Source organism: Lepidochelys olivacea (genome assembly GCF_965140295.1).
Source record: "Lepidochelys olivacea isolate rLepOli2 genome assembly, chromosome: 3".
In the NCBI taxonomy this organism is placed as follows: domain Eukaryota; kingdom Metazoa; phylum Chordata; order Testudines; family Cheloniidae; genus Lepidochelys; species Lepidochelys olivacea.
The window spans coordinates 18,485,674-18,501,774 of record NC_140413.1 but is presented as its reverse complement, the minus strand read 5'-3'; the positions used below and the strand labels follow the sequence as shown (position 1 = coordinate 18,501,774).

The following is a 16,101-nucleotide window of genomic DNA, read 5'->3' as shown; positions in this document are numbered from 1 at the left end:
ATAGGACAAGGAGAAAGCAGTAGAAGTTTTATTCCTTGACTTTAGCAAAGCTTTTGATACCGTCTCCCACAGTATTCTTACCAGCAAGTTAAAGAAGTGGATGAATGGACTATAAGGTGGATAGAAAGCTGGGTAGATCATCGGGCTCAACGAGTAGTGATAAATGGCTCCATGTCTAGCTGGCAGCCAGTATCAAACAGAGTGCCCCAAGGGTCGGTCCTCGGGCGGTTTTGTTCAATATCTTCATTAATGATCTGGAGGATGGCGTGGATTGCACCCTCAGCAAGTTTGCAGATGACACTAAACTGGGAGGGGTGGCAGATACACTGGAGGATAGGGATAGGATACAGACGGACCTAGACAAATTAGAGGATTGGGCCAAAAGAAATATGATGAGGTTCAACAAAGACAAGTCCAGAGTCCTGCACTTAGGAAGGAAGAATCCCATGCACTGTGACAGACTAGGGACCGAGTGGCTAGGTAGCAATTCTGCAGAAATGGACAGAGGGGTTAAGGTGGATGAGAAGCTGGATATGAGTCAACAGTGTGCCCCTGTTGCCAAGAAGGCTAACGGCATTTTGGGCTGTAGGAGCATTGCCAGCAGATCGAGGGATGTGATCATTCCCCTCTATTCGACACTGGTAAGACCTCATCTGGAGTACTGCGTCCAGTTTTGGGCCCCACACTACAAGAAGGATGTGGAAAAATTGGAAAGAGTCCAGCGGAGGGCAACAAAAATGATTAGGGACTGGAGCACATAACTTATGAGGAGAGGCTGAGGGAACTGGAATTGTTTAGTCTGCAGAAGAGAAGAATGAGGGGGGATTTGATAGCTGCTTTCAACTACCTGAAAGGGGGTTCCAAAAAGAGGCTGGATCTAGACTGTTCTCAGTGGCAGCAGATGACAGAACAAGGAGTAAACGGTCTCAAGCTGCAGTGGGGGAGTGTAGCGGGGTAGATACCCGCTCCTGTGCAGAGGGGCTTAGAACAGCCCAGGAGAAGGCTGTGGCTGGTTACAAGAGGCCTGGGCTGATTGGGGAAGGCAGCAACAGCTGGGGCCATGCCCCAATCGGGGCCCAGCTGGCCCCTATAAGAGGCTGTGAGCCAGGAGTCCAAACAGACTCTCTCTGTCTGTAGAGCGAGAAGGGCCTGGCTGCTGGGGAGCCTAACCAAGTGCCTAGAGTGGAACAGGGCTGGGGGAAGGCCAAGGGAGCTGGGGAGCTCTGGCCTAGAAACCCCCCAGGCTGTGGCCTAGTCAAAGGCCAGTTAGGTACTGGAGTTGCAGGGGGCAGCCCGCGGGTAGGCAGAGGCAGCAGGTCCAAAAAACCCCTTGCCTGTGATGAGTGGCTTATATACTGCAGTCAGCCCCAGTGAACAGGGGCTAGATAGTGACTGCAGTAGCCAAAGACTGAGGCGAGGTGGGGACAGGGGTTCCCCTGGGTGGGGAAACCCTGCAAGTGAGGGGTTACTGCCAGGGGGCAGCACCCTGGCGTACAAGGGACACCAATCCGGGAGGGACATGGGGGCCTGGCGTAAGCGGGACACCAGCCTGAAGAGGGCGCTCCAAAGCTGGAAGTAGAGCTAAGTCCCAGGACACCAGCAGGAGGCACCACGGGGGTGAGTCCCACACGCTTATAGGGAGGTTTAGATTGGATATTAGGAAAAACTTTTTTTTAGATGGGTGGTGAAGCACTGGAATGGGTTACCTATGGAGATTGTGGAATCTCCTTCCTTAGATGTTTTTAAGGTCAGGCTTGACAAAGCCCTAGCTGGGATGATTTAGTTGGGGATTTAGTTAGCTTTGAGCAGGGGGTTGGACTAGATGACCTCCTGAGGTCCCTTCCAGCCCTGATACACTACGATTCTATTGGATATTTTATAAAAAGAATATGCTCTATTTCAACAGGAATTTAGGGACATCAGACTAGATGATCACAATGGTGCCTTCTGGCCCTAGAATCTGTGAAACTATGGTTTTCTTAAGTAGCATCCATGCTAAATCTAAACTTTATTTCCTTACCTTTTGATTTTAGGGCTATTTTGACTAGCTTATTGATATTACTGAAAACGCCCTTTCTAAAGTTTAGTGTCATTGTGTTAGTTTTTGATACCTTTCCTCCCCTGTAAGATGGTAATTATATTGTGGTCACTTGGGTCTATGTTGAGAATAGCATCTACTACTATGTGCTCTAGAAGGTTGTTTCAAGAAGCATTCATTTAAAAATTAACAAAATTTCTTTTCTGCTCATTGTGACATTTGACCAGGTTATATGTGGATAGGTGAAGTCCTCATTATTGGTTTTTTTGTTAGATTTTGCTGCCTGTCTGAACTCTCTCAACATTGTGCACTCAGTATTCTTTTCTTGATCCAGAGGTATATTTGTACTCTTGCAGCTGGGATCTGAATCCATATATATCCAACTGCAGTGCTCTCCAATCAGGATATTTATCCCACCAGATCCTATGGAAACTTTTTAGATACAGCACCAACCACGCTCCACCTAATCTGTCCTTTCTGTATAGTTTATAGCCAAGTATTACATTATTCCACCATGTTCAGTAATACCTTTTATATCAATAATTTTTTCCTCTGCCAGGCATCCTAGTACACTCACTTAAGCTTTTAAGCTTCTCAAATTTTTATACAAACGTTTATATTTTTTAGTTTTGACTTTGCCTATTTTTATTTAACTACATTATCTGATATTTTGCATTACAATAAATATTTCTTAAAAGGTAAAAAACGTACCTCTTTTTCGTCTCGCTTCCTTGATTTCTTCACACATTTTATTAAACTCGGGATCCAGCTCTGCAGCAATTATGGCATGTGCTGTGTCCTTCAAGGTACAAGCTCTGTGTCTAATTATTTTATCTATTAAAAAAAGTTAATATAAGACATTAGTTTTACTTATTTTTATACACCTTCTTATATCTCTGTGTGTTTTTAATGTATGTTAATTATATACATATTACAACAATACATACCTTGAAATGGAAGAAAAAAACCCAGCAAATCAAACAAATATAAGAAAATAAACGAAGACAGACCACCATCACATTAGGTCTGAAAGCCAGTGCCTCTGTGGAGTATGTGTCGCACTCCAGTTCCCCTCCTCCCCTTTTCTTTTTTTTAAAATAAGTAGTTAGCATATGGATCACATGAGTTCAAAAACAATTTAACTACTGGGCAATACAGAATTTTTTTAAGGTAGAAAATTATTGCTTTGAATTGATCACTGGTAGAGTTTCTCCAACGACAAGAGGTGGGCTTCCACAATCCTAAATAGATTAATTTATGTCATAGTAGAAAGTGATGCCTAAAATTTGTCAAGCTTGGTCCACAAAAGAAAAACCTATGCAACGAAGTGTTAAGTTCTACTTCCTGTGATTTCCAAGCAGATATGCTATGGGATCACAAAGCCTGCATCACCAGGAATCCTCATCAGAGAAGCAGAAGCAGAAAAAGTACCACTGAACAATTATAAGTGGCCTTGCCTGCTTCAAGATAGTACAGAGTCCCTGAAATTAGACCAGAGAATACTGTGGTATTCTCCTATGACATAGTTCACACAGGGCCTGCTGCCACCTCAATGAACTGATCTTCAGTGACAAACAAACCAAGAAATCAGTTTGCAGAGTGGGTTACTGAAGTGAGTACTACTGGTCTATTTAGTTTAAAACACTTAAAAATCACAAGGGATTATGGAAACCTCTGTTTTATATGAAAAATCTGGAAAAGTCATTTATTCCTGAATCTGCTGTATAAAAAAACTTCCAGAATCTAGTGTCAATAATATTAAGATTTTTAGTAATCTTCCACGTCACCCACCTGCCTTTTTGCTTCAGATTATGGTTGCCTTTTTATTTGTATAATAAACATCATATTGTAACAGACTCAAGGTTGTGCTTAACTGACTATTATGCTGATGATATTGATGTTTGCTTCTTTGGCGGCTTTAACATTATGAACTTAACTGGCAGAAAGTAAGTCTGCAGAGGATTGCTGTGTATTCAGCTGGCTCTGGGGGACATGGCACCAAGGAAATTTCACTGGCCAAATTGGAGCCCCAAGTATTAAAAGTGAAAGAATATTTCTCAAGAGATTACTCGTTTCCACTAGTTTCAAATGTAGACTAGACAGTACTCCAACATTAGTTTGCTGGAAAATGAGCAGAGATGCAATAGGTAAAACTGCACTGGGGAGAAACAGCATTGTGGGATATGTTCCACTCAGCTAAATGCTCAACACCATTTTCTATCCAGTTATTTCTTTGTTTTTAGTACAAACTAGACTGCCGATAATCCATCTTGAATTACTTTTTCTGAATGGCATAATTATTTCAACAGCAAACATTAAATACTAATGGCTAAATTATATTATCGTGAAATTAACACATTTAATCCAACTTTAAGAATCACTACAGACGCTCATTAGAAAAGCATGAGAGCGCAATTAAGGATACCAAGCAAAATACACTATGCATTATTTACATCTTTTAAAGTAGTGATTTTTGTGGCAGAGAGAGAATTTGCTGAGTCAAAAGCCAAAGTAGAGAAAACTCATTATCCTGGTCTCTTAGGCACTATCTACACTTCTTTGGGAAGTCTCCCACCATTGCATTATCACCCTTACAGTGATGGCAACAATGAAACTGTTGCTAGTGTTGACAGGACACCTATTTTTTAATTTTTGTTTTTTATTTATTTTTATTAATTAATTTTTTTACCATCATGTCACCTAGGATTAGAGGACAGTGAAAAAATCTCCTATACCTTGTCTACGCTGCTATTCTCTCCTGCTACCACTATTGGTGCTTCATAGTTGATGAGTAATGGCAGGAGGGTAGTGTAGATAGCCTTAGTGATATATGATGTGGATAAAATCATCACTGTATAGCAATAAGCTGAAAGTACTAGAAGGACTAGTAGAATCAGTCAATAGTGGAGACTAACTTCTGCAAATGGGAAATTATTAGTACATTCTAAGTACTACTGCAATATAAACATAAAAATAGTTAATTTTCTAGAGAATGAAGCAGGTTGCTGGAGCTTGACCAAAAAAAGGGTGTTAGAGCTATACTTCTGCATGCCCCTAGAATCACTTCCTACAAAACAGTCCCAAGTTCATGAATTTGGGATGCAAAGGTAACAGAGACTATATTAAGGATGTATTCACTTTTTGGAAGGAAAGGAGGTACGATTTTACATTCCTTTAACTACCTTTATCATTTTTTAAGTTACTCATAGCTGCAGAAAGATTTTAAGAGCAAGCCTGGAGGTTTTTGCAAAGTATGGTTATAAAGTATTTTGTTTTATGCCCTGTTGAGTTCACACAACAGTATGAATGCATTCTTTGTTTTAAGTGGGAAAGAGTCTAAAGATGATCTAACAACAGCAGAGATGGTTCCAAAACAACAACAAAATGTTGGCCCCAGATAAAAGCTTCTCCAAAGTCCAAGGTTTTCAAATCTAGGATTTTGATTGGGTTCTTATCTCAACACTTTAAAGTTTCAATGGTATAACTATTTTAACTAGGGGTGTGATATTCTATTCCAGAATAGTTATACCAGTAAAAGCTTCAGTGACTATGCAGTTATGCTGTCATAAAGGTGACTTATACGGGCACAGCAAGTCACATGCTCCACAGAGACTTGTAACAACTACAGAGAGGATATGAGAAAAGAAGGGTTGTTTACCTTATAGTAACTGTTCTTTGAGATGTTCTAAGCATGTGGATACTGCACATTGTGCTCTGGTGCCCCTGCACAGTTTGGAAGATTGATAGTGCCCAACAAGGGTCACACATGTATCCTTCATGCTCCCTTCTAAGGGCATAAGGGTGAACCAATGCCACCCAGCACTGAGGTTCCTTCCCCACCCAGCATCCCATGAAGAATCCCTGAGCTGCGAGGATGGAGGGATTGTGGGATCCACATACACAGACAGTAATGGGTGCAGTAAACACACTGAAATTGCAGACAGGTGGTTACTACTGACAGACATTTTGTGAAAACTCGAGGTGCAGCTTAGAGGCCAAACGGGAGGACCCTGAACTAATAGTGGTCATCCATCATCAGAAAGCAAAGAAACTTCTTGTGCAATGGATGTATTGGCACATGAAAATATCTGCCAGGCAAGTTAAGGGTACTGAACCAGTACGTGTCATCTAAAGAGGGTATGGTGGATGCAAGAGTCACCAGGTGAAATTTGACACTGGTTATCTGAGGAGCCTGAGATTTAGTATGGGTCACCAGCTCCTTTCTTCTTTAGTACAAGAAAATAAGGGGAATAAAATCCTCTCTCTCTGACGGCTAACAGTTGAGGCTCTATCACACCCAGTTCCAGTAGACAATGTATTTCTTGGTGCATGAGACTCATGTGACATAATTTCTTGAAAAGAGATGGGGGAAGGTACGAAATTGGAGGGTATGTCCCTCTTGGATTACCTACAAGACCCAACAGTCTGATGTTATTGCAGTCCAGACATCCGCGAAGAGAGGCAGGAACCAAAACAGGAAGAGGGGCAAGAGAGAGGGATACAGATCCACATTGTTCTGTGCCATATACCCAACCAAAGCATCAAAATTATTGCTTCTGTGACTGAGATGGTTGGATAGTAGATGACAAGGCTGTTTTTCTCTTTTGGAACCTCTCTCTTTTTCTGAACTGGCTTGATTGTTTCTGATGGTTAAAAAGATGCAGTAGTTGATTAACATTTCTGCCTAGAAGAGAACTGGGATTTATAATACTTTTTTCTAAAATTTGGGATGTAAAGGCCCAAAGATCCGAGCATGGTCCAAGAATCCTTGGAGTGCAACTTTGTGTCTGTCTTTGGACTGAACATGTCCTTCCCATTAAACGTCAAGTCTTGCACTGTAGTCTGCACTTCCTTAGAGAGTCTTGACACAGATAAACCATATGACCAAAGCTAGAGCGGACCATTGTGGGTCTAAACCCTTGAGCTTAGCCTGTTTGTAAGTATCTTGATCGAATGCTTATAAATATTTTGTTACTGTTTGGATTAGTAAATTGCTTATAATGTAGACTTTTTAGGAATGTATATAGCTATTGTATAAGTACCATTTGGTCTTTAGATTTAATAAGGAACTTATGGTTAAATTAGTGTAGTTGTAATACCCTGCATAAATAGTCATTCCAACACTGCATCAGAAGTGAATAGAAATATTCAGATCCCTAAGGGGAGAACTGGTATTTTCATTCACCCTTCTGAGATTGCTATGAGATTGTGGGTTGTCATAAATATAAAGGGAAGGGTAAACCCCTTTGAAATCCCTCCTGGCCAGGGGAAAGCTCCTCTCACCTGTAAAGGGTTAAGAAGCTAAAGGTAACCTCGCTGGCACCTGACCAAAATGACCAATGAGGAGACAAGATACTTTCAAAAGCTGGGAGGAGGGAGAGAAACAAAGGGTCTGTGTCTGTCTGTATGCTGGGTCTTTGCCGGGGATAGACCAGGAATGGAGTCTTAGAACTTTTAGTAAGTAATCTAGCTAGGTATGTGTTAGATTATGATTTCTTTAAATGGCTGAGAAAAGAATTGTGCTGAATAGAATAACTATTTCTGTGTGTGTATCTTTTTTGTAACTTAAGGTTTTGCCTAGAGGGGTTCTCTATGTTTTTGAATCTAATTACCCTGTAAGATATCTACCATCCTGATTTTACAGGGGGGATTTCTTTATTTCTATTTACTTCTATTTTTTACTAAAAGTCTTCTTGTAAAAAACTGAATGCTTTTTCATTGTTCTCAGATCCAAGGGTTTGGGTCTGTGGTCACCTATGCAAATTGGTGAGGCTTTTTATCCAACATTTCCCAGGAAATGCACCGGGGGGGTGCAAGTGTTGGGAGGATTGTTCATTGTTCTTAAGATCCAAGGGTCTGGGTCTGTAGTCACCTAGGCAAATTGGTGAGGCTTTTTACCAAACCTTGTCCAGGAAGTGGGGTGCAAGGTTTTGGGAAGTATTTTGGGGGGAAGGACGCGTCCAAACAGCTCTTCCCCAGTAACCAGTATTAGTTTGGTGGTGGTAGTGGCCAGTCCAAGGACAACAGGTGGAATATTTTGTACCTTGGGGAAGTTTTGACCTAAGCTGGTAAAGATAAGCTTAGGAGGTTTTTCATGCAGGTCCCCACATCTGTACCCTAGAGTTCAGAGTGGGGGAGGAACCTTGACATGGGTGATGGCCCACAAATACTCCACTGGCTGGAGGATTCTCTTATCAATTGGGAGGACTATTCTGCTCTGTACAGCTGGTTGCAGGATATGAAATAGCTTGTATGTTTTCTCATGTACCAGGTCCAAGGAAGCTTCCAGAGCCTCTTCTACTCTCCTAAAATAATGGATGATTTTAAGATGAATCAAGAGCTTTTAAAGAATGTAGGAGATCATGGTTTTGTCCAGTGAAGATTATGAGAAAACTTAGAGTACAGAAGTGTCATCCTGCACTCCTCCATCCTCCTCTTCAGAGACAGGCTGTTGAAACTTCACAGCCACTTGAGGTACAGGGGAAGGAACAAGTCCCTGAGGACTTTTCCGACACAATTAAAATGCAGGTTCCTTCAGAGAAGCTGAATGATGGCTTGGGGTTCTTCAGTGTTGAGGCCAGCCAGGCCTGTATGGCCAAGGCTAGAATCCATACAGGTAGGGCACATTAGCCCAAGAACCCCAGAGTTACGAACTGATCAGTCAACCATATACCTCATTTCGAACCGGAAGTACACAATCAGGCAGCAGCAGAGACAAAAAAAAAAGGGGGGGGGGGGGCAAGAGGGGGAAACGGGGACGCAAATACAGTACAGTACTGTGTTAAATGTAAACTACTAAAAAATAAAGGGAAAACACATTTTTTCTTTTGCATAGTAAAGCTTCAAAAGCAGTACTAAATCAATGTTCAATTGTAAACTTTTGAAAGAACAACCATAATGTTTTGTTCATAGTTACTAACATTTCAGCGTTAGGAACAACCCCCATTCCTGAGGTGTTCGTAACTCTGAGGTGCTACTGTACTCCCTTTCTCTTGAAGGAGTCGGTGAAGGTGACTGAGGTTCCAGAAACTGCTGCTTGCTAGATGCCTGAGAAGGTGAAAAATCCTCCAAGAAGGGAGCTGAGCTGGAAGGTGCCACCATCCATTATAGAGAAGATGGCTTTGTATGACTCTGAACTTGGGGACCCAGCAATATATCTTTAAATGACAGACATTCTGGGCTGTTCTGGTGGAGACTGATCTAGCCAACAAAGGAGAATATTCTAATAAATGAGTCCCAGTTCAAGAGTCACTCTTATGTCAGATGTGTCCCTAAAAGAGAAAGCCAAAAACATTCCTTGTATCATGTGCGTGGAGGGTGTTGAGCTTGGTATCATAGGTAGTATTCACTCCTCATCAGGGTTGATAATCTCGGTACCATAGGAGTTGACCTCGTAGTCTTAGATGTCCTCTGACCTGGTGCCAAGGAGTTAGAGTACAGTCACCGCCATACCGGAGCTTTGGCACATGTCAGGGTATGATGTAGCTTCAATACCAAGTGACCTCATGACAAAGATTACTTTAGGGACATCTTTAAATGCAAAGCCAGTGTGAAGACTGGACTCTCCAGTGCTGCATTAATTCTCAGTGCCAGTTTGCCTGTTGCCACCTTAAGTGGATTCCTCTGTATCTGTAATTCCACCTTCCTGTTGCATGGAACTAAGGAATGGGATAGAGGCCTAGAAGTGGTCTGGAAGAATGGTTTTTACATCCATGGCAGGAGGGGTGTCTGACCTCTTCACCTGCCAAGTTTCAGAGCTCTTGTGAGAAGAAAGATGCTTCTTAGGGGGTACAGAGCTCAGAGTTATCTCCCTCATCTCCAAGGCACTTTCAGGCTGGATCTTCAGCATCAACACTAAAAATCCTGCAGCTGTGGCATGTCAAAGTCCAACTGTAATCTCACAGACTTCTCCATTAGAAAGAGTCTTAGTATGTACTCTGAAGATTTTTGAGTGCACTTCCTCAAGGCCCAGCAAATGGCACACTTTAAAGGAATCTGTTTCTCACCTAAACAAAACAAACAAGCATTGTGTCTATCCATGAGGGGATTTATCTTCCAACATGATGGACATGACTTGAAGCCTAGCGAATGATGTTCCTGCATAAAGGCCCTTGACAATAATGTAACAGTTCATGGGCTAATTAACAGTACTAACCTAATTTTTTTTTCCAATGTGCGAACACAATTCTAAATAACTATCCTAAATAATAAAAGAAAAATATTCACAAAGAAAACAAACACCAACAGAGCTATCTATGCTAAGATAGGACACTGAATTGTTCCGACTCTCAGCAGGGGGGCTATTAGAAGACACTGAGTAGTGAGCAGGGACACGATGTACTTTATATCCACGGAAGGGAGTGGAGAGGTGTGAAGGGTGCATGAGCAACTCTTGGTGGACTCTCCTGATAAAAACATTTGACTCCTGTCCAGAAGGCATCTGTGCACCATGAGTGGGATCCACATGCACAGGAACTCATAGAAAAACTATCAGTTTGGAATTCCTACCCAAAACTGGAAACATGGAATAGTTAAATCTGCTTCTGAACTATTAAACCATCAAGTGTTCCCATTTAACTACTGGAGAGTACAGTTGAATAACATGGGAAGTCCCAACACTGTCTCAAGAAAAGAAAAATAGCAGCTATACAGTTCTATTTTACATGAAGTATAGTGTGACCAGCAACCTTCTAAGGGAATGCTCTGACTAGAGGAGTTAGCTCTTGGAACAGACAATGACCAATATAAATTAATGAACAAGTTCTTGAACAAACAGTGAGGTATCTCACAAAAGGGAGAACCTCTGAAATAACGCTAATGGATGTTATGTAACCTTAGGGGTGCTTGGTATGGAGCACTAATCTTAAATGGAAAGTTGTCACCCAAGGAAAATGAATGGATAAAAACAGAATCAAGCCAGATGTAAAAGCAGCTTCTCCCCCTATAGTAGAGGGACGTGGTTATTGCCTCCGTTTCCCCCTTGGTTTCCTTCTGCTCTGTAGTTTTCAAGCAGTTCTGGTGAGTTGAAGTGACTTGGCCTGCCAATTAGGTCATAAGTACTGTCCCCTTCCTCATATAACTAAAACGTCAACAAAACAGTCTCCCACCCTACTTCATGTTGGACCATAGCCCTTCCCCCATGCATGATTATTTCAGCTCTTTGCCAGACACAACAGTCCCTTCAGCCCTGATGTCAAAGGGGTTGGAGAAGGGGGCATTCCTCCTGCCCTGGACTCTCCCACCGTTGCACTATATTCAGTCCTGAACCCACCTGACCTCAGTCATAAGGGTCACAGTCATCTGAACCCCCATACTACAATTCCCAGGACCTCCGCAGATTACGTTTCCGAATACTGAAGCGCTGAGCCTCCAGTGACACTTGGGCTGGTGGTGCCTGGTTTTGAAGGGGCCAACACATTCTGTTAAATTGCAACTATTCCTAGGGAATGAAATGAGATTAAGTACATTAAATCTGACCCTACAGTATCAGATTTTTGCCATTAGGAACAACTCCTACCTATTAACTGGTTATGCAATTATCCAAGTCTCCACAGTCCCAAATACTGTATGCAAGCTGTACATGGAAATTCCAGGAAATTACTTCAGCTCAAAATCCAACTGGCCTAAGTAGTAAGTGCACTGTTGATGCATATAAGATTTGTATCCTAGGTTCCAATTTTTCCAAGGAACAGCACTGAATGATTAATTTCAATCAAACCAGCTAGACAGAATCTTCATCAGTAACAAAGATCCTGGAGTAATGCCTTACATTTGAATAGCGGCACCTTCTGGTTTGCAATTTGCATTTGTGAGGAGGAGGCTGAATACATTTTCCTGCCCAGGAGATCCAAATTCTTTGTCCTTGGGAGTGGACTTGTACCTCCCTTGATGTGACCTCTCATGGGCTACTGTCATGACAAGCAACTTAGGGGCAGGATGCAAATAAAAACACTTGAATCCCTACATAAATACATAATGATTGTTCATATGCTTCCTCATAGATGTCAAAGATGTTGGGGTGTTCCACAAAGCCTCAGCACGTTCCAATAGTGCATTGTTAACAGGGAGAACTACTTCTCCCAAGGTTCTAGGAATAAAATATCCACTAACTTGTGAGTGTTTCCCTAAGGCCAATGCCGATCATCTAAGGAGGTCCTCCTGTGCCCAAAAGTGTTCAGCACTGGAGAGGAAGCATCTGCTACCATTGTGTCATCTGGTGATGACAAAGATGAAGGAAGAGAGGCCACTGGCCTCCCTGGGTGCAGTACCAGACCCTGCAAGGGTTCTGAGGTAGTGTCCTCCATCTGAATCTGCAATGTAGGTGGCTGGGGAGGTGATGCCATGGATGGGTTGGGTGCTCTTGCCCAGAAGTGGGTTGAAGGTCAGGACCTTAAGAAATAAGGAACATCCTATGGATTCCCAGGCCACTGTGGATAGGGATAAGGCATTAGTGGCCAGTAGTAGTGTCCCAGTGCTGCGGGGACAGTCGTGGTCAGGATGAGAAAGGGGTTCTCAACTGCCTTTTAGACTGGGAGGGAGGACGTCAAGCTCGACTATAATGAATCCCCAAAATCATCCAGAGATAATGGGGGAGCAACCCCAGCAGAGCAAGACAGAGTCCAGCCTCATCAGAGGTCCAATGTGCTGGTTGCATCAGTCCCAAGGTTGACAGAAGTTGGTGACCTGAAGGACTGGCAAGGTGTCAAGGTTCCTTCCCCACTCTGAACACTAGGGTACAGTTGTGGGGACCTGCATGAAAAACCTCCTAAGCTTATCTTTACCAGCTTAGGTCAAAACTTCCCCAAGGTACAAAATATTCCACCCTTTGTCCTTGGATTGGCCGCTACCACCACCAAACAAATACTGGTTACTGGGGAAGAGCTGTTTGGATACGTCTTTCCCCCCAAAATACTTCCCAAAACCTTGCACCCCACTTCCTGGACAAGGTTTGGTAAAAAGCCTCACCAATTTGCCTAGGTGACTACAGACCCAGACCCTTGGATCTTAAGAACAATGAACAATCCTCCCAACACTTGCACCTCCCCTTTCCTGGGAAATGCTGGATAAAAAGCCTCACCAATTTGCATAGGTGACCACAGACCCAAACCCTTGAACGATGAAAAAACATTCAGTTTTCTTACAAGACGACTTTTAATAGAAATAGAAGTAAATAGAAGTAAAGAAATCACCTCTGTAAAATCAGGATAGTAGATACCTTACAAGGTAATTAGATTCAAAACAGAGAATCCCTCTAGGCAAAACCTTAAGTTACAAAAAAGATACACAGACAGAAATAGTTATTCTATTCAGCACAATTCTTTTCTCAGCCATTTAAAGAAATCATAATCTAACACATACCTAGCTAGATTACTTACTAAAAGTTCTAAGACTCCATTCCTGTTCTGTCCCTGGCAAGAGCAGCCTACAGACAGACCCAGACCCTTTGTTTCTCTCCCTCCTCCCAGCTTTTGAAAGTATCTTGTCTCCTCATTGGTCATTTTGGTCAGATGCCAGTGAGGTTACCTTTAGCTTCTTAACCCTTTACAGGTGAGAGGAGCTTTCCCCTGGCCAGGAGGGATTTTAAAGGGGTTTACCCTTCCCTTTATATTTATGACACAAGGGCAATGCACTCTCATTTGGTACCAATGCCAAAAGAGGCACAGACACCGGCGTCGGTACTGATACCAATGACACAGTCTACACTATGACTATTATTGGTGCCAAAGATGACTGCTGTGCTAACAAATCCCTCAGCACTGGTACCAGTGCCAGCCTCAATTACGTACTCAACGTGATATGCAGTGTTGAGGGTGGTGCTGGTCGCGGAGACACCAGTGTAATTAACCTACACAGTGCCATCGTTGTTGATAAAGTCGCAGCACTTGAATATTCCCAGACAATTGGAGAATGAGGATCCAAAAGGCAACGCACATCTGACATTGCCTGATGTGCCAGGGGACTGGACACTGGTACCAGATTCAGCAGACATCCCATGGACAGAGCCAGAGTCGACAGGACAGCCCCAAATTAATGTTGCCTCAGTATTAGAGAGCAGGTAGAAGGCCCAGTTCCATCATGTGTACCTGAGGAGTCAAGGTGCCAGTCTGCACAGATTCTGGCAGAGGAGGACTCTCTCCAAGGTCTGGAGTGGCTACTGTCTGTTTTATAGGTCCTTTTCTCAGAGGCCCAAGGGAGGTGAATGATCCCTCTTCCTCTAGAGGAGGCCTCAGAGTCTAACAGAGGAACATCGTCTTGTTATGGTTATGATGGTGGCTGAGGAGCCAATACTGTGTTTGGTGCCAACCAGGACTCATGGCATGCTGCATCAGGTGCTGCTTGAGCCTCAAGTCCCCTGCCACCTGCATTCTTAAATGATTTGCAAATAAAGTACTTTTCCTTAATGTGCCCCTCTCTAAACACTACACATGAGGATCACTATTAGGAACAGTCACCCCACACGCCAGACAGAGCTTAAATCCTGGTGAAGACATTCCAGCTGAGAAAAAAAAATAGCTACTCAACCTAACTTTGCTAACTAAGGCACTACTAGATAACTAACTATTGTGACTATTTACAACAAAATTTCAGAAGAATGAAATACAAAATCAGGGTGAAGAAACACCACACTGAAACTCCAACTCTAGCCATGGGCAGTGAGAAGGAATTGGGGTGGGGGGGAAGGGAGGTTCAGAGCAGCAGTGCCCTTAATAGTAATGTGACAGGCCATAAAGAAAGGGCACAAGTACTGCCCCATGGTTACTGTTAGGCAAACTTTTCTGGCTTTGGTGCGCTGGGCACATGCATACCTGAGTGGAACATATCTGCAACCACTCAAAGAACTATTTCTTCTTTTGTCTCATGGTATTTAATGAAAACCTTTTAATTCACTGTTTTCATTTGATGATAGGGTCAGTTTTCCATTCATCATACTGTACTAACTAATGCTTTAAAGGGGCATTTTCTTTTTCATTTTAAAACCTGACTTGAGCTTTTGGAAGCTGTCAGATCAAACGCTTATTTAGCAACATCCATCTTCCCAATGCACAATAATGCATCTTTTACAACAAATACAGAGGATGACATTTCCCATATCTGCAGGTGGACAGCCTTCACACTAACGTCCTCTTTTTTGTAGTTTTTTTTTTTTTTAAATTGGAAACAGCCACATGATAAACTGCCACTTAAATACATTTGCAAGACAATTCTTCCCTAATCAACTAAAACAGACCTCTTTGTTTGGGATTAGTCCTGCTCCTTCCTCCAGCCCCAGTGGTGAGTTCTTAATTTAGTGGATGAATTTGGTAGGAAGGATCATAGCTGGAGGCAAATGCATAGCACCGCAAGGTGCTGTGCAGGATTCTCCATATAACTCTGCCAAATTATGTGATGGTTTTATTATGTGGACAGATGTCCCCTGAAGACCAAGAAGCAACTACCAAATTCATTTTCACTTAGGACCTACTCAGGATTGGAACCCAATTTACCAGAAGTGAATGTTAAGTGCTTTAGCCCTACTTTGCTTACTAGTTCCTGCACACTCACTCCACCACATAGTTCCTAGAATGCTTCACGTATATTCTAACTGTCCACTTAAGAGTCTCAAGACTATTAAAAGCATTGACCTTCAAGGAACAAAATCACTTGTTTAGCTAATTTATAACACAGTATGAAGTTTGCTTAGATGCCTGAATAATCATCATACACATGATTAAACAACTATTTTTCAAGTTTAGGTAGGCCAAAACCAAATATTTCCTTACCTCCAGGGTCTTTGTCTGGATTATATTCCAATGCATTGCTACAGATGAGATCAATATCTGTTAGGAAATCCTTGGCAGTCAAATAGTTGTGTTTATCAATTTTGGTTATTACTGTTGACAGGTCCATTGGTTCTTTGATAACTTCAAGATAATCTGAAACCTACAATCAAACAGCATACTGAAGTGACACAGGGCCTTATGCATTTCATCGGCACACTTTCCCACATTATACACATATTCATGCAGCATACTTAGCACTAATTAAGAAATGTGCCAGCTCAACATTTTGATCATTCTCATTTT

General features: G+C 42.3%; 1 protein-coding gene across 3 annotated transcripts in view; it reads right to left on the bottom strand.

Moving 5' to 3' along the window:
• ATAD2B (ATPase family AAA domain containing 2B) overlaps positions 1-16,101 on the bottom strand; it is a 173,179-nt gene that overhangs the window by 42,101 nt on the left and 114,977 nt on the right. For all 3 annotated transcript variants that reach the window (XM_084624746.1, XM_084624747.1, XM_084624748.1), the window contains exons 22-23: positions 15,799-15,958; positions 2,750-2,872 (exon numbers count right to left, since the gene is read on the bottom strand). In XM_084624746.1, coding sequence (XP_084480872.1) covers positions 2,750-2,872; positions 15,799-15,958 — 283 coding nt within the window. The remainder of the gene's footprint in view (positions 1-2,749; positions 2,873-15,798; positions 15,959-16,101) is intronic.